This window comes from Panulirus ornatus, chromosome 9, assembly GCF_036320965.1.
Source record: "Panulirus ornatus isolate Po-2019 chromosome 9, ASM3632096v1, whole genome shotgun sequence".
Taxonomy (NCBI): domain Eukaryota; kingdom Metazoa; phylum Arthropoda; class Malacostraca; order Decapoda; family Palinuridae; genus Panulirus; species Panulirus ornatus.
This window is the reverse complement of record NC_092232.1, coordinates 37,151,276-37,171,331: the sequence shown is the minus strand read 5'-3', so window position 1 is coordinate 37,171,331 and position 20,056 is coordinate 37,151,276. Positions and strand designations below refer to the sequence as shown.

At 47.6% G+C, this 20,056-nt stretch overlaps 1 protein-coding gene across 1 annotated transcript in view; it reads right to left on the bottom strand.

The window, feature by feature from the left end:
- Window positions 1-2,292: 2,292 nt before the first annotated feature.
- LOC139750342 (salivary peroxidase/catechol oxidase-like) overlaps window positions 2,293-20,056 on the bottom strand; it is a 34,492-nt gene continuing 16,728 nt past the window's right edge. The window contains 14 exon segments of the mRNA XM_071665024.1: window positions 2,293-3,101; window positions 5,974-6,142; window positions 6,766-6,912; window positions 10,293-10,387; window positions 10,811-10,977; window positions 12,226-12,373; window positions 13,280-13,428; window positions 13,430-13,451; window positions 14,353-14,478; window positions 14,934-15,051; window positions 15,248-15,405; window positions 16,825-16,912; window positions 17,257-17,398; window positions 18,092-18,271. Coding sequence (XP_071521125.1) covers window positions 3,030-3,101; window positions 5,974-6,142; window positions 6,766-6,912; window positions 10,293-10,387; window positions 10,811-10,977; window positions 12,226-12,373; window positions 13,280-13,428; window positions 13,430-13,451; window positions 14,353-14,478; window positions 14,934-15,051; window positions 15,248-15,405; window positions 16,825-16,912; window positions 17,257-17,398; window positions 18,092-18,271 — 1,781 coding nt within the window. The 3' untranslated portion in view covers window positions 2,293-3,029.

The following is a 20,056-nucleotide window of genomic DNA, read 5'->3' as shown; positions in this document are numbered from 1 at the left end:
TCCCGCCAGCTCCGCCACACGTGTCTCACCTCCCGCCAGCTCCGCCTCACCTCCCGCCAGCTCCGCCACACGTGCCTCACATCCCACCAGCTCCGCCACACGTGCCTCACATCCCACCAGCTCCGCCACACGTGCCTCACCTCCCACCAGCTCCGCCATACGTGCCTCACATCCCACCAGCTCCGCCACACGTGCCTCACATCCCGCCAGCTCCGCCACACGTGCCTCACCTCCCACCAGCTCCGCCACACGTGCCTCACCTCCCACCAGCTCCGCCACACGTGCCTCACCTCCCGCCAGCTCCGCCACACGTGCCTCACCTACCGCCAGCTCCGCCACACGTGCCTCACCTACCGCCAGCTCCGCCACACGTGCCTCACCTACCGCCAGCTCCGCCACACGTGCCTCACCTCCTGCCAGCTCCGCCACACGTGCCTCACCTCCCGCCAGCTCCGCCACACGTGCCTCACCTCCCGCCAGCTCCGCCACACGTGCCTCACCTCCCGCAACCTCCGCCACACGTGCCTCACCTCCCGCAACCTCCGCCACACGTGCCTCACCTCTCGCAACCTCCGCCACACGTGCCTCATCCCACCAGCTCCGCCAAACGTGCCTCACCTCCCGCCAGCTCCGCCACACGTGCCTCACCTCCCGCCAGCTCCGCCACACGTGCCTCACCTCCCGCCAGCTCCGCCACACGTGCCCCACCTCCCACCAGCTCCGCCACACGTGCCTCACCTCCCGCCAGCTCCGCCACACGTGCCTCACCTCCCGCCAGCTCCGCCACACGTGCCTCACCTCCCGCCAGCTCCGCCACACGTGCCTCACCTCCCGCCAGCTCCGCCACACGTGCCTCACCTCCCGCCAGCTCCGCTACACGTGCCCCACCTCCCACCAGCTCCGCCACACGTGCCTTACCTTCCTCCAGCTTCGCTACACGTGCCTCACCTCTCACCAGCTCCGCTACACGTGCCTCACCTCCCACCGGCTCCGCCACACGTGCCTCACCTCCCACCAGCCGCGCTTGGCGGAGGCTACTGTGTTGTGGGCGTGTCCGTCAACACTTGTGGATACTTACCTTCAACGAGGCAGAGATAACCCATCTGAAGGCCAGAGTTACACGCCCTCCTGAGGAACGAACCATGTGACCATCTGGCACTAGGTTACCTGTCATCACACACCACCTGCAGGGGTAACAAGACAGGTCACCACCACCTGCAGGGGTAACAAGACAGGTCACCACCACCTGCAGACGCCACCTCTGAGTAAGGCAAGTCAACTCCATATATGCTTGATGACTGTAATAGATGACAGTCATTTAGCTCAGACGCAATTAAATTGGTCCCAACAATGAGACAAGCTTCAGTGGGCGTGACCCCTGACGAGGTCACTCGTACACCTGACCATTTCAACCACTGGTGTTCGAGATCCTTTTTCTTTTTCTTGTTCTATTATCAACCATACGTCGGTTTGGGCGTAATTCATCACTGACAAGACCCGTCTTGTGAGCACATCTCGGCAATCACAAACCATTATAGATCGTGTTCAGCCATAACGAATGATGCACATCTCCGTTACAGAATGTTTAATGTAGCTACACTCGGGTAAACATTCCAATGACACACAATTAAGACCATTTTCAACTTGTATCCGAGCTGTTGGCCTCGCAGAGTTTTGCCCACAATGGTGATGGTTAGGTCGCCGATAATGACCAGTTTATTCAGCAAAGTCGAATGACCACTTACATAATCGCTTCAGGGACACCACAGCCTGATGTTTACCCTATCAAATTACTCTGGTAATCCATCACTGATGATTCGTATATACACTTCAGCTAATCATTAATTACAAACATTTTCTGTATTACACTCAAGTCACGGAGTCTAAGAACTTGATAAGCATATATCAGGATGTTGACTAACCTCTGCTGTTGAACTATACTTAGCTTAAAGGTCTTAACCTCTTTCCTAGGGAAGGAGATCTCAAACACTCTGTTGATCCTTTGCTGTCCAAACTCAATTCCTCGAGCCTCCCTCAGCTACACCCAAGCACCTGGGTTCTCTCCCCCCTCATATGCCGCCTCTTACTACACGCCACAGGCTCTAACCCAGCGCAAGTGTCTGTGTGTAGCTACACACTATTGACCTTCACCCAGCTGAACATATCCCGAAACGTGTGTATCATACTCTTCCTCACACCTTAAGAGTATGGGATATATACATAGACACCAGAGAGACATTAAGAGGACTGTATCAGTAAGTTGTAGGATGATCAAAGCAGTAATATTCCGTCAACAATGTAAATTATTATTATTGCACTGCATACACTATACACAAATTTTACCTACCGTTTAGCTCACAGGAAATTTTAAAACATTTTCAACATTTCCAACAAAACAACTCACTTTATGTAAGACTCTTAACTTTTATCAGTAAGAAGCCATCAACACCCAAGAAAAACCATCGTTTCTTGGTTTAATTTCCTTCAAACATTGAAGGCTTTAGAAAATGGTCCAGTTATCACCACCAGTAAACTATATCAACATCAGAAACTTTACGAATATTAAATAGAGATGTGGAACGACTGGGAAGGGTATGCAATTTCGATGTTAATTTATCAGTTATATTTAACACATTCTAAAATATTAAAGTATTCTCTTTCAACTAAACAAATACAAAAAATATAAAATATATTTACAGTATTTTTGGGACATTCTGTTGGTACGTACAAAAATAAATATAACCTTTAAACTTCATAAAATATATGTAAACATACGATACGCATAACTAACAAGATATTCAGTTTCCTAGCACTATTCTATATAAACATTCCACACATCGCATGAGAAAGCTTAAATTCCTTTCCTTCCAGCACCAAACGTTCATCTTCAACCAATATTCATAATACTAATTCTAATACTCAAGATCTAGATAATACCATAACATATTCGTTTAAGTGTTCCCGCGCATCACTAGCGTCATCTGTTGGGAGTGTCTGCAGTGTAGTAACGCCATCTGTTGACCAGGTTCTCAACACAAGAGCCTGCAGTACTCGTCATTATCCGAGTGTTTACATCCTGTCAGGTGAGGCTTGCATCGCATCTGAAACACACAAGTTACCGTCACACATAGTAAGTACACTGTATACGAATAATCGTACTATCATAAGTGACCATTAACTTCATGCAATATTTAGACATTTTCTTATAAATATTCGGGTTGTGAATTATGTCTAAGATTGAGCTCGTACCGTTAGGATTTGAATGGAATCTGTGAGAAGGGTAGCAAGCACGACCGTGAGAGGGGAAGAAACATAACTTGCAAGGGATTGGATTACAGGGTTAAGCTTATAAGCCAAGTACTGGAGCATCTAAGGCGATCCCACGCTCTTAATACACATTAGAAATTCTTAGAAATTAATTTTATTTTTCTTTACATATACATTATGTAATATATATATATATATATATATATATATATATATATATATATATATATATATAGCGATAGAGATCGTTAAAATTTATAATTTGTTTTACAAATGCATTAAGCTGTCAATATGACAGTTGTGGCCCAGCTATTCATTGATGGACCTGTTGTGTAATGAACTTCCCAGACATCGATTAAAAAGAAAACATTCCACCAAAATGTTGCAAGGTTAAACCAGACTGTCAGGTGTGACGACAGATGACGTGGAGGGAAGGAAGGCGGTAGCCAGGTTGGTGGCCTTGCGAGACTGTGTGTGTGTGTGTGTGTGTTAAATACCTACTTATATTTCACGAGAGAGAGAGAGAGAGAGAGAGAGAGAGAGAGAGAGAGAGAGAGAGAGAGAGAGAGAGAGAGAGAGAGTCCACCCAGCCTCTCTCGCCTAAACCTGAGTTCACATCCACATTAGTGTTGTAGGTTTGATGCACACGATCTTACCCAGCATCATCTTAGCCCTTGATGATGATCATGATGAGTCCTCTCCACGTACGTGGTTATGATTTTCCCACTATCATCAGATTCATCAGTCTTTGTTACTATTTTTCATTCGTCTTCCCTGACACTTTACGTTTCTTCAGCCAGTACATCATGACAGTGTGCCGTCAAGCGTGTTGACATGACTCATTTCATGTGTGGAAACTATTAAGACTCTGAGCCTTATACGAGTGAGGCCTCTGGAGTGATTTTCTTCTGGCAACTTTAATGCTTTCCAAGACGACCTCCTCCGTTTCACTGCACTTGTGTAGGGGTTACAGTGAACCTTCACTGGGAAAACACTTGTACAACTGTCGAACTCCTCCTCAACTCTGTAAATTGCTCGCCCTCATGAGCTGCTCTGACAATCTATTCTTGATGGATCCAAGACTCGAATATTGGATTATTTCCAATCTGTTTTGGTCTTCTTTTCAGGTTATCTTTGTTCTTGTTTGCTCATCCTGGTGTTTATTTCCTCGCTTCTCTCTCATTCTTCAACTGCTGGCTGGCTCAGGGGTCAACCTATCCTAACCACTACCACGGTACACATCTCTGCTCTTGCCATCTATCACTGAGCCACACAACTCTACCCTTCCCTCTGCAGGTCAGGCTACGGTACCTATGTTCCTACTGCTACGGTGTAAACCACGCAAAACCTTCCACAACCACCATCAATGTCGTGGGTAATGAACTCAATTTACAAATCTAAGTTCTGATAGAAATTCTTTACTCTTGTGCAGTCTTCAGGATTACATCTCCTGTTTTGTGTTCAATTTTACTCCAGTGGTAAAGTTATGTGCCCAGAATAGCGTTGAATAGTATATCATATGATATTCACAATAGAAACAAGATCTAGAAAGAAACTGATATCTAGCATGTACAGACACACGATACATGAAATAATCCCTTGTATACACGAACTGCTGGTGTCTCCACTCCATGAAAACTCATTCTCCCAGTCTGTCACTACATTAGACATCCCATATCATGAGATGCGTGCCATCTGTAAGGGGTGCATGTTTTGCTGTAATTACCCATTTGTACTGCACGGGGAGGGAGTCTTACACCTGTGTTGCTCCATCTCGTATGCTTCGATATATTGCTGCCTGGATAGTCTGCATTAACCATGCCTCATTGTAATAGATTTATCCACCACTCTTACTAAAACCACACCACATCTCTTATGTTTCTTACGTAGTTTTACGTGTCCTCTAGTTGCTCTCTCCCTACACCTCTGCAAGAAGTGTTCATTGTCTACGTCATCAATACGTTTAAAAAAAAAAAAACTTGAAAGGTAGTGACCCAGTCACCCCTCGCTCTTCTCTGGTCTGTGGTGGCCAGATCTAGAACTCCAGCCTTTCCCTGCGACACAATTCTCCTAATCATGGTAACATCTTTTCTGTCCTCATCTGGTGCTTCTCTGTCTCTTGCTTCTTTAGGTGTGGCAACTAAACCAAACATGGCAAGGATATTCTGGCTTTGGCTTTATGTAGAATGTGAATAGCTGGCTGAATATTTCCTTCTCTATAAACCTGAATGCAACTCCGGCGTGTGTGTGTGTGTGTGTGGGTGTGTGTGTGTCAAAGTGAAGGGGATGCGTTATAGAGACCAGGGCAGAATGGCTGTAAGGAGGCACGACCAAGCTTGCGACGAAGGGCGAGGCTGACGGGGACACACCGGTATACGACCAGTACAGTGAAGGAGGACCAGCATGGATGACAACCAGCTTGGATGAGTGGAGACATACTGCATCTGGAACGATGTGGAGGATTTCATTCCTACGAGCCACATGGATGGGAGCACAGTGATTACTGGCTTCACTGAAGCCACAGGACGAATACTAACAATGAGCAGCGACATGGACGATTGTTGGGCGAGGATGACCAGCGTGTTGAGGGACGGATGCGCTAACCACCACGAGAGGAGCACAGTAACGGCTCGTCAACCTTCCAAAGGAAACTGTACACACGTCATTTGGGCGTTGAGGAAACATGACAGTGAGGAGGAGACCTACCTGTCCGTGGGAGAGGCAGAGGCAGACGAGACACTTGGAGACGTGGACGTATCTGTTGGGAGGGTGTAGCTGGCCCTGGAAGCTACACTCCACCTCCAGCGGGAACTGCTGCTCCTGCCAGGGGCTCAGGTCCACCGAGGGCAGCCGGTCACACAGCTGCAGCGAGTTCCTGCCCGGTGATACACGTCACCATTTGGTGATGAGGAAATTTGATGAACTACATCGAATCACTAATCATGTCTGTACAAGATACAATGATACAATTGTTAACCATACAATAAATTATCGACGAAGACAATGACAAAATTAAGGATGTCACATCCAGGCATCAACCTGCCTGACAAGATGAAGAACACAAATTTAACAAGAGACTTCTGCTGTGGCAGTAGGAGACTTGTACCTTAACCACCGTTTGACCATCAAGAACATGAACAGTTGACCCCAGTGTAAGGCAAGTGTTCCCCATCATCATGCAGTATACACTTGTATCACCACCACTGTGTGGCTAACACCTAGACGACCCCACGTCTGACATGATGGATGAAGGGAAGAGGAAAAGAAGGACTCTATATGGAAACGGAAAAGGGGATGTGGGTGACATACACTCTCTGGTAACAGACCGTAATATCTCGTCCTCAGATGACCTCAGGGAAAACATTCCAGATGGCAGATAAGAACAATTATCCAGGCGGTCAGTACGAGCCGGTACTCTCAGAGGGGGGAGGGGAGGTGAGGAGAAAGAGGGAAATGATTGGTCGTGGAAGATGAGACTCTCGTCTCTGGCAGACTTACTCTCTCTTGGACGGAAGGAAGAATATCTTGGGTGGCATTCGACCGTCTTCTTCGTCCATGTTCTCACACAGGAGGCGAGAGAAGGTGGCAGAGCTACGAATGGCGTTCAACTGGGCGAACGTCAGACCATTGTCAGCATTTTCGTACCTGAGTAGTAAGATGAAGTACATAATTACTTTCTATGCACTACAAGGTCCTACTAATGCAGTGAAACGTCTTTTCTCTTACCTTAAATACTTCCCCCTTAAACCTCTCATTTTTTTCCTTACTTTGCAGGCTTCAGTCACGCACTAAATTCCACATCAAAGACAGGCCTTAACTGAAATATGGATATGATAATGAAACGGAATAAGAGAGATAAGGGAAAGTATTCAAAAATTTTGGAAAAAGTGAAATACCCGTCTTTTGAAATATGCCAGGTCATAGTTACTGGGAAAGATACGAGAAATCATGAGTTCCAAAGCTTCGATGGGTAGGGAAAGAAAGTTGTCAAAACGGCCCACCATTGAGTTGCCGACGGCCGCACAGTAACCATGTGACGCAGCAGCCTGCCAAGTATTGTGTGGCCTAGCTAGTGGTGGGGGCACACAAGCAGCCAGCTCTCGGGAGCGAAAATCAAAGTGATACCTTTAGAAGAAAAGTTTTGTAGTTAAACTTGGAGTTTACGTCTGATCGCTTTTGACATTAACTCTGTCAAATAAGGATGCAGAGCTGGGACCATCCTAGACGTGAGAGCAGTACTCCATACAAGGACGAATCAATCCCTAGTATTAACGGAGCAACTGTTCAGAAGAAAAATTTCAACATCTAACCAGGACACCCAGTCTCTTAGAGGCAGACTTAACTATTTCCGTAATGTGGGGTTTCCAAGAAAGAGTAGATGTTACAGTAATACAAAGTATGTTTAACAAGAGGTGGAACTACGGAACCGTCAAAGGAGAAACAATAGTTGAGGAATTTTCGAGAGAGAGATAGGTAGAAACTGGGTCTTGGAGACATGAAACTTAACCAGATGTCATTCATCCCACCGAGATATCCTGTCGAAGTCAGAGTTTATTGAGGAAGTTGTGCCAAGATGAGATGCAGATGGAGTGAGAGAAGAGAAGGATTGAAGGATGTGGAGTAATGCAGTGTTGAGTCGTCAGTGTATGAGTGCATTTGGTTATTTGTGGATGTAAATATTTGGAGAAAAAGTGCAGGGGACAGGACAACGTTGACGGACACCATCGTTAATGGAGAACGGGGAGAGGCTGATCCATCAACCACCACAGAGATAGAGGGAGGGAAACCTAAAGAGGCGAGCTCAGAGATGAGACTCCGATGCCACACCCTGTCAAAAACCTTAGGTATGTCAAGGGCAACTACACATGACTTCCCAAAATCTTCCAGGGATGATGACCAGACATTAGTAAGATAGGAAAGAATATTACCAATGGATCTCGCCTCACGGAAGCTATACTGGTGATCAGGAAGGACTGATGTTCGAAGTGTTTAAAGATAAGGGAGTTGAGGAGGGATTCAGAGACTTTGGAAATGGTAGCTATCAAAGCAACAGGACGATAGTTAGAGGGGCTAGAACGGTCACCCTTCATAGGGAGGGGATGTATCAACGCATCCTTCCAAGAAGAAACGGAACAGACGAGCAAGCACAGGTGCAAGTTCAGAGGTACATTCTTTCAGTACACGGGGATGGATGCCATCAGGACCATAAGCCTTGCTTGTGTCCAGAGAGGGAAGCGCTATTCTAACAATTCGAAAAGATTTTACAGTTAGGTGCACAGGATTGATAAGAGCATCAGGGGGTGAAGCAATGTTAGTTATCCAATGTGGACTTAGAGGAGACACGAGAAAAAGCGTTGCTTTGTCAATGGGAGAGACAGCTATAGTGCCGTCAAACGGAAAAGTGAAGTAAAGGTAGAGTGACTGAAGTTAAGAGATGCCCTTAGCTACAGACCAGAAAGACTTTGTGAATGGATGACGAGGAGAGATTATCGCACTTCCTTTAAATAATGGAACACTTCGCCTCACATAACATGCTTGTAGCGATCACGGGCAATGATAAAAGCTGAATGGGAGTCACAAGAAGCAAGTTTTTCCAAGCCCGATATGCCTGATCCCTTGCCTGAATGGCCTCAAAACAGGAACGGCTGAACCATGGATTGGATGCAGAGGTCGTCTTGGAGGAAGAGGGGATAAATGCTTCCATTCCCGCAACAATAACATCTGCTATGCGTTTGGCGGAGACAAACATCTCCACATAAGAGACTTACCCAAGTAAAAAGAACTTCACGAGTTATTCAAGTCAGCTTTGGCGAGGTGCTTATATTTACGTTTATAAAGGGCTGCTGGAAGGGGAAGTGCTGTTAAAATATATTCACGAGTGTGGTCAGATGAACCAACTGGGACGAGATTGTGGAGTTACAGCGCGTAGGATTAAGTAGTAGGTAACAAATCCATAATATTAGGGTAGTGGTCACAGTGGTCAGGAATATGGGTAGACTGGGAAACTATTTGCTCCAGGTTACCGAGAATGGAGAACTTAAAGTCTTTAATCCTCCACCACCCATAAAGGTGGAATTCAACCCTTTCCTATGGTGAAAGCTTATATCAAGTACAGGATCTCGGCTTGCGGGAGAGACGATGCCACAGTCTCAAGGCAGGAGTTTACAGTCGAAGAAAAATATAAAACTTGTAGAATTAGAACCATTGGCGAAATAAAGGAAAAGTGTGGTAGGTGGGAGACAGACATTGACCTACAAAGTTGGAAGACTCGTGTTCCTCGAGGCGCTCAACATGTGTATTGACGTTGGAAGATGCAGACACACCACCAGTGAGCCGTAATCGTGAAGTGGAGGTTATAGTTGGATATGAAAAAGTGGCTGATGAACATTTTAGAAACTTGTCCCTGGAGAAGAATGAGAGGTACGAGACAGATGGTGTTCAACAGCAGATAGGTTATGAGAAGAGACCCCACGAGTGTTGGTATAGTGAACAAAGAGGAAGGTCTAACACACGGGGAGAGGTGACGGAATGAGCCAGTGCTACCGCTAGCAGGGCCCTCCCTCTAAGTAGCAGGAGAGCCAGACGGGAAACTCAAATTCTTAACATCCTATGATGCCGCGGACGAAGGACCATAGATTTGGTCTATCATGATTACTTAGAAAAGACTGTAGTGGAGACAGGAGATGGCAAGTGGAATTACGTGAAGATAAATAAATTTGAGTAGGTGTATGTTGCAAGAAAGGAGATGGCTGGACTAGCCTAGTCGTCCAGTTTTGATGAGACAAAGTAAGACCAGCAATGTTGACATGAGAGTATAAGACGGTTCCGGCCACCACTGCAACGCTCCTCACCCAGGACGGTAGTACCGCCCTGGGCGACTGCTGTCTGCTTCCCTGGACTATACCTGAAGTCTCGGTTCTGCAAATGATGCATCTACATCTACCAACACCCACACTGGATGAGCGCCTCGTCACGAGGCAGGTTGTAACCCCTCTGGCGTGGCCGGACTTCGCTGAAGTACTCACCAGAACCTGTCGCCACGTCTGGAGTTGAGGAACTGGTAGGCGATGATACAGGCGAACGTAGGCCCCACCAACCCGCCAGCCACCGGTTGCTCAGCCTGGTGAGGACCAAGTGTTCATGACTGCATAAATGAGTAACTACCACTTATCCTATTCTAATAGTAATGAGTACAGACGTTGTTAGAGGGAGTACAGACGTAGAGATAGTACAGACGTCGTTGGAGATAGTACAGACGTCGTTTGAGGTGCTACAATTTTCATAACCTAAAGATTGTTCGTTGTAATGCATCAGCTACCCAGATGGTGTTAATGCTGACCTTTTCTACCCTACGTTACTGACTTCATCGAGGCAGAGAGGTGGTCAACACAAAATGTGACCTCTGTCCACCTACCCCTGCAGCACAGCCACCACAACGCGGGCATAGCCCTAGCACCCTCACCAGGCCACTATGTCATCTATGTTGTCCACCTAACCCTGCAGTACAGCCACCACAACCCGGGCACAGCCCTAGCACCCTCACCAGGCCACCAGTGTAGAGGTCTACATCCTCGACGTGGGAGTAAGCCTTCCGGAGCGCCGCCACGGTCTGCTGGGTCATAACTTGAAGGAGGTCATCGAATGTGGCTGTGGGGCCCTCGCCACACGCCGCCCGGTACTTGACGTACGCAGGAATACTGTGATCACGACCTGGGAAAGGAAGACACTGGTTATACGTTTTGTCCCCTACCTTACCTGGTTACATATCCGGGAACGAATATACAGCTTTGCTTATCCCGTCTGGATCAGTCTCCCTCAAACACAGGGATAACAAATGGGGAAAAGTCGAGTTCATGATATACATCAATTGTAATCAAACCTCATTCTATGAACATTTCATTAGGTTCGTAAATTATCTGGCCTTTCAAAACGAAGGACGCATTTCCCTTCCACACCCCTTAGCCCTCCTCACTGTCAAGGGTAAATCCATATAAAGATCATGAGACAAGAGCTCGAGATGTCCCGACACTGATGGGCAAAGATTTCTGTCAGGTTAAGCGTTTTTTCAGCACAAGTATAAATTACACCAACGTTATTCGGAAACCAGTTCTCAACCTGCAACAGAAAAGTCACATACCCTCCTTCAGGAAATAATCTGAAAGCATTATTTTTGCGAAGGACAAGATGGTCATTGCTGTAACTACTTCCCATACTATGAAATTTTCAACAGTTTGTCTCGTACCTTAACTAATGGTTGTCTCATACACTGTCTTATGATCACGTCACATACATTGCATCATATTCCCAGCTGAAATTTATTAATCTCTTTTGTCAAATAGCAATATTTGTGTCAAGGATTTCAGTGATATGAATATAGCACAAGAAAAATGAGGTTTATAAAGATCACTTGAATACGAGATGTAATCTACCATCTCTTTCTTCCATTACCTGCAGACGAAAAATAAGTATCTCTTCATTACCTAAATACGAAGTATGGTTTACTACCCCTGCCGTTACCATGGGAAACTAGACCTACCAATACAGATCATAATGTAATGACAATGTACCTTCCTAGAATCCATGTCCTCATCATCAGGAAGATGACCACAGGCGAGCCAGCTTACCAAGCTGGCTCGCACCGTCCTACCACGAAAACAAACCACAGAATCATGAACTACATAACATTCATCCCGTCAAGTCTAGAACAAAGCCATAAATTGGTCCATTATGAAACCACACCACACACAAGTCCTGTACTGCCGCCTGGGCAGTCACACTCCCACTAACACACACACACACCACTCGTACATCCCTCCTCCTCCATGCTGACTTCGTGCATCCCTCCTCCTCCTCCATGCTGACTTCGTGTATCCCTCCTCCTCCTCCATGCTGACTTCGTGCATCCCTCCTCCTCCTCCTCCATGCTGACCTCGTGCATCCCTCCCCCTGCTCACCTACCTCTAGCGATGTTCCTGGCAAAGAGGTCCTGGCCTGGGATTTGCTGGCCCTTAAACAGTTTGTCCAGGATGGCTGCCACTAGCGTCAGGTCGACGGGACGCAGCCTCGTCCCTACCAGACCCCGCATCACCTTGTCGCACATCCCTGGCTGCAGGAGGACAGACAGTTGGGGGTTAAGGTCATGCACATATGCGTTCATATCTTGTGTATGCTCGCGTGTGCGTCTAGCTGTACGTGTGCGCGTTCTCTGCCATAATTTCAAGTATCACTACACAGTAGATCGAGTGTATACACAAGGTGTAGACGAGTCTTTAACCTTCGTCATCAGGAATTAACTTTTTCGATGTGGACCATTAAATTACTCGCATTATTTCTCAGCGACCAGAAAAATTATAATGTGAAATAACTTTCCAGCCAACAGATAAGTCTCGTTAGACCTGGTAGTGAAAGCAGTGTTCCTTTTGGGGACCCAGAGTTAAAAGGTGCCTGATGGCTTCTGAAAAGTGCGATGCTTTACCTCAACCCAAGAGGCACCCTGTTACTTTACCAACCAACCAGACGGGAGATGAACAGCTGGGAGAACTGAGGGCCGTCCGCCCGCGCCGTAGAATGAATCTCGGCTGCTGGATGAGACAGACAGTACGGCTAACTGTAGTACTCGAGTAATGAACACCATCTAAGCATTGTAAGAGATATTCATAAGGTGGTTGTGTATGTTTACGATCATCCCACGTTGCCATATATTTCTAACCTCCTCCTCCCCTGACCTGCACCTCACCACAGAGGCATTGTGCCGGGTGTGGACGGTTACCCGTGTTGGCTACGGACAGTCAGCGGGGAGGAAGGACCAGCTGCCATGTAGCTAGACCCCCTGCCCCTAAACTCTCACCCGCCCTATCTTCCCATTTCCTTCCTCCCTCTCCTCTTCATCAGGAGAGTCGGGCAGGTATTACAAGCGGCAGGGGAAAAGTGATGGAGGGTTTGGGCTGTCACCTCCATCAGCCAGCCCAGCTCTCCCTCCCTCGAACCCGCCGCTTCCCCCTCCCCGTCTTACCAGGAATGCCATTGTGGAGTTATGGAAGGTGTGGACGAGGGGGATGGTAGCCTCTGGCATGTAGTAAGAGTCCAGCAGCAGGAGGTCCTCGGGAACCATCGTGTGTCCGACTCTGAAGGCGGCCGTCGCGAACTCGTTCAACACCCCCTGGGTTCACCCTGTCGTCATAACCCTGGGGAAGAGGCACACACTCTCGCCAGGTCACGGTAGTTATAGGAGGGAAATGCCGTTAACTCGTTACCTCAAACTATGTTGGTTACTCTACCGTGGTTAACATGACCAGATGTACTAGCACCAGTGTACCATACCCTTCTCCTCCTCCTGCGGTGGCTCACGACAGTTCAGAGACAATTTTGATTTGTAACACTCAAGCCCGATCTTCTGTAAGACTATAGTGTACTGTATATGACACTGCCGGAGACCTTTATAGACTAGAGTCGCTAATAGATATATATCTATTGACATATCAAATTGTTACAAAAAAATTCTACGTGGTCTTCACTGGCCAGGTTTACCAGTCAAGGTTTCAGAATACGTCTGGAAACATCCAGATATTTAAGTTCTCCTGCTCAGGGTACAGAGCACCAGACGACAATATTAAATATTGAGCAGAAATTGGAATATCCGAGTGAAGGTAGCCAGCATCAAGATGTATGTATCTGTCACGACTGATCCTTGATGTGCGGTATGATGACACTACACCAGGTGTTGTGAGGCCAGCATGAATACACAATGTTGGGGGAAAAGAAAAGCTGCAGCAGCTGTCAAATGTCGACGAAGAAACAAACTTCGGGCTTTTCAAACCGAAATCTAAGATGCAATAATCGCCAGAACCCCTCGAGAAAAACGAAGCCCAAGACACTTAGAGAGAGGCCGACTCCCAGAAAGAAAGCCAAGACGTAATGAATGACAAGGAAGCTTAGAAGACCCAAAGTTAAGCTAAATAAACCAAGGAAAGTACCCAGAGAATCCAAGAGAAAGTTCCGCAGCGTCTGGGAGAAAGTAGAGTTGGAAAGTACGAGAGTGACAATGACAAGGCGTGCGTCCCCCCCGTGTGTGTGTGTGTGATGTACCTTATAGTATCCTGACTTCTCTGGGGAGAGGCGGTATTCTGCCACCTTGGCCGTGCCCAGCAGCACGGGCAGGTATTCGCTGTACAGGATGTGCTGGTACTGCGCTATGTTGATCCGTCGTGCTTCCTGCGTGCAGAGAAAATAAATAGAATTTCAATCAACCATTGGATGATGTCAGTGTATGAAGATGGTAATGACAGTAGTTTGTATTCATGCCAGGGGAGGACATGCGATGTATCTGGTTATAACTACAACCTCACACAGCAAAGTTATGATACCTTCTGGGATTTATGATTGTCAAATTCTTTACTACATTGTCCTCTCCTTATCCCACGCACACGACTGTGTTGGATCATTGAGACAGACAGTTAAGAGATAAAGTTATACATATGGGTAGATAATGGCTATCAAAATTGGTATAAATTTTCTCTTTAGTCCCAGCATAATTTCAGCAAAATAAAACAATAGAGATGGTTCTTTTTTCCCCTTCGCTGGCTGAGCCGTGTTTACTCCAGCGTGGCAGGTGTGGGAGGGTAGCCCCACTTGCTGTGGTGGAGCACAACTCCGGCCGGACGTGGTACCTGGAAGATCCTCTCGTCGTCCCAGTGAGGGTTGAGGCGCGACAGCTGCTTGGCCAGACGGTTGTGCTCGCGGAAGAATATCATGTGTATCGCCAACAATCCCAAGTGCTCGTTACACCTGCACACAAGGAGGGGGACGAGTGAGTTACGTGACGGTATTTAGGGAGGAGGATAGACTACGTCATCATCCACAGTTGGATTTAATATAAAGTACGGTCAATTCCCAGCAAAATCATCCATAACAATCGTGGGAGCTGTGAAATGATCCCAGGTCAACTCAGGTCCCACGTCCAGATCCCAGGTGCCCTACCCACCTGTCGTCACCAGCGATAAAGCACTTCTTCTGGTGTGAGCGACATTCCTCAAAGTGCTGTCCGTCCTCCATGGGGAGGAAGCCTGTGAGCGCCTCGGTCATCAGTCCTTCGTTGTGGAGGCGGAGGGCCTGCACCCGGCACTCGTCACTCCCGTACACCTGAGACGACACCAGAGATCGGTGTTAACTGTACAGCCCAGGACAGGAAACCTACACACACAAGCAGTGTATCGTTCATCATTAACCTACACACAAGCACTGTATCGTTAATTAAAAACCTACATACATAAGCAGTGTATCGTTAATTAAACCTATAGACATAAGCAGTGTATCGTTATTCATCGTTAATAAAAAAAAAAGTTTCTTTGGGAGAGTTTGTAAGCACAGAAAATGAGAATGAAGGGGTAACCTTTATATGAATGATTCAAAAGACCAGAATTAGATACACACATCATCCAGACCACTAGTGTCTCGAGTTGACTAAAACTGTGAAAACAAACCCAGAAAGTCTTTCAGCCTCCAGTATGGACAGTACCACACGCCAGGGGCCGAGCGGTTTGAAAGTATAAACACGTTCCAAATGACAACCTTCGAGTATGGTGTCCTTCCCTGGCTCAGAAGTGCAGATAAAAGGCCACACCGTCATCCCTCAGGGTCGTAACATCAACATATTGACACCAGCCGTCCAGAGGGTACCACAGTCCCGACTCTGGTGGTTTAAAGACATGTCCCGAACCATCTTGCACCTTTCACGTTTGCACCCCAGATTGCATTTTGTCTCATCAAAATGGAACTACAGGGCTAGTCCTGCCGCCATCTCCTTATATGCAACAAACACCTAAAAATCTCACACATGCTATTTCAAATATCTAAGTTTCTCTTATTTCATATCATTCGCGATCTTTGATTCATTTCAACAGTTACTGTACTTCCTCCTTCAAACAAAATTTTTCATTATTGTTCATTTCAGATAATTTTCCTAAAAGTTTATTCTCTGCTGATTCATTACTTTTATCCTCTTGTCTTGTGTACCTAGTAGTCTCAACAGATTGGTCTTGATACTTTGCTTCAATATTTCTGATGTAGAAAAAGTATACAGCACTGTGTGTGTCCTGTGTATGATGAGTGGCGTACTTTAAGACTAGTCCAACTGGTTTACTGTATGGACTTTTTTCCCCCCTGCCTTCTTTTAATGACCTCTACTTGTCCAGCTCAGGTAATGCTAAATATCAAACTGTTCTCTTATTCTACGAGGATAAATGTACTAAATTAACCCACCATTGTGTGTTATGGGGTGACAGCTTTGCACTTGTGTTGCCCCGTCTCTCAACATTATATACATGTAACACGTCATTACACCTGTGTGACACCAGCCTAAGCCAGGAACCCATTTAAAGACCAGTGCCATGGAGGAGGATGAACACTTGTGTTGGGCGAGAGTCGACTGTCGCACCCAAAATTTGAACCCAGGCGGGCCTGTGTCGACCCATGGTCAGTAACGCTAACTACTACACCACGGAGGCCCGTCTCAGCGAGTGTGAACTGTAAACAACTTACAGATGAGGTGTGCGTCCTTACCGTAGAGAGGTCGAGGAATGCGGTATTGATGTTGACCTGATCTATGGTGAGCCGGGCCAGGGCGTCCCGACCCCCAACACCGCCACTCCTGCAGGAAGAAGAACACTGGTAGCATGATCACCTCCCACACCAGGGTGAGCATCACGTACCATCACGTTACCACACTCACTATCCTCCTCAACTTGACATAATGAAACCATAATACACGTCTTTCGCAGACAGAGAAGAGCAAGGGTTAAATTGCCAGAGATAATGTTTTTTAGCATAAATACTTTCAGGATACAGTGGCTCATGCAACTTTTTCATCCAAACATGCCAGACGAGTGTCAGTTGGACGTCTGTATCATGTCCACAACTGTACGCTGAGCGGGTGTTATCCACCTATCAGTAAAGTACGAGTGGTTATAGTTGACCATGTCTGTACGACCTTACCTGGTGAGGGGGAGGCACCTCCGCTGGCCAGTGTAGTACTGGTGCGAGCGAAGGTGTGGGTCGTCCTCAGGTATGGGGATGGGTGCGCACTGAGGCTCTCGCCACGACTCGCACTCCTCACACACCCTCGACTCCTTTGAACCTGCGGTGCAACAGCCCAGGTCACAGGTGGCAACATCCCAAGTCACAGGTGGCAACATCCCAGGTGGTTCGTGGGGCCACGTCGCGACTGGATGGCAACCACCACTACCACCATGTCCAAAAACTTACTATCTTACTCAACCGGAGAAAATGATTTTTTATTCAGACTTTGCAATCTCTGAACATACAAAGAATTTCATTGACAGTGTGGGTGAAAGGTACGTAGCGTAGATGATGGGAGGTAGAGCGCGCGCACAATGGGTACAATACATGGTTACAGTAGCTTAACTGGTCGGGAATGGTGTGGCTGATAATCTACTTTGTCACTTGCATACTACCTTCTACTTAACGTCTCATCCCTTAGTGTTTATACCCATGTCAACTTCAATACTATGACAATATTCAAGTTGATTTACTACTGCATGAGACACTTTCGTTAACTGGGTTAGACAAAGTTTACATATTCCACAAGCTGGTCAATACCGTTGCTTGTGAAAAACTGTCGAAGCAAAACAAATCAATAATGTTATCAAAATGGGAGAAAACTATATTCTGTCCATAATCTGTCTCCTTTACTGGCAATGACATGGTTGAAGAATCTACAGTAGTTCAGCAATCAGCTTGGTATGCGTGTGGGAGGGAGGTAGGGTTGCCATATTCCATATCAAGTACACAAATTTCAATACGATCTTACCTCTACGTTTGACGACGGGAACGACTATCATGTCGTGGTCTATGAACTGTCCCAGCTGCATGATGAGGAGGTTGTGTTGTGTGGGCTGGGCGGTGGGCGCCTCCTGGGACACCAGGCTCACCACGCGTGGGTTGGGCAGCAGACCGCCAGACGCTGACCGCGTCCGCATCAGCGCCGCGTCTGCAACAACAGACAGTTGTACAGAATGTCCTCAGTACAACGAAGCGCACAGACGCCACGCTCCTTTGGCGCGACCATAACCCCTCCCTGACTGTTAACCCGGCTCTCATCACACGCCACCTCACCTTGATGATCACACGCCACCTCACCTTGATGATCACACGCCACCTCACCCCGATGATCACACGCCACCTCACCTTGATGATCACACGCCACCTTACCTTGATCATACACCACCTCACCTTGATCATACACCACCACACCTTGATGATCACACGCCACCACACCTTGATGATCACACGCCACCTCACCCCGATGATCACACGCCACCTCACCTTGATCATACACCACCACACCTTGATGATCACACGCCACCACACCTTGATCGTACACCACCACACCTTGATGATCACACGCCACCTCACCTTGATGATCACACGCCACCTCACCTTGATGATCACACGCCACCTTACCTTGATCACACACCACCTCACCCTGATGATCACACGCCACCTCACCCTGATGATCACACACCACCTCACCTTGATGATCACACACCACCTCGATGATCACACACCACCTCGATGATCACACACCACCTCACCTTGATCATACACCACCACACCTTGATGATCACACGCCACCTCACCTTTATGATCACACGCCACCTCACCCTCATGATCACACGCCACCACACCTTGATCATACACCACCACACCTTGATGATCACACGCCACCTCACCCCGATGATCACACGCCACCTCACCCCGATGATCACACGCCACCTCACCTTGATGATCACACGCCACCTCACCCTGATGATCACACCACCACACCCTGATGATCACACGCCACCTCACCCTGATGATCACACGCCACCTCACCTTGATCACACGCCACCTCACCCTTGATCACACACCACCTCACCCTGATGATCACACGCCACCTCACCCTGATGATCACACGCCACCTCACCCTGATGATCACACACCATCTCACCCTGATGATCACACACCACCTCACCCTGATGATCACACGCCACCTCACCCTGATGATCACACGCCACCTCACCCTGATGATCACACACCACCTCACCCTGATGATCACACACCACCTCACCCTGATGATCACACACCACCTCACCCTGATGATCACACACCACCTCACCCTGATGATCACACACCACCTCACCCTGATGATCACACACCACCTCACCCTGATGATCACACACCACCTCACCCTGATGATCACACACCACCTCACCCTGATGATCACACACCACCTCACCCTGGTGATCACACACCACCTCACCCTGGTGATCACACACCACCTCACCCTGATGATCACACACCACCTCACCCGATGATCACACTCCACCTCACCCTGATGATCACACGCCACCTCACCCTGATGATCACACGCCACCTCACCCTGATGATCACACGCCACCTCACCCTGATGATCACACGCCACCTCACCCTGATGATCACACGCCACCTCACCCTGATGATCACACACCATCTCACCCTGATGATCACACACCACCTCACCCTGATGATCACACACCACCTCACCCTGATGATCACACACCACCTCACCCTGATGATCACACACCACCTCACCCTGATGATCACACACCACCTCACCCTGATGATCACACACCACCTCACCCTGATGATCACACACCACCTCACCCTGATGATCACACACCACCTCACCCTGATGATCACACACCACCTCACCCTGATGATCACACACCACCTCACCCTGATGATCACACACCAC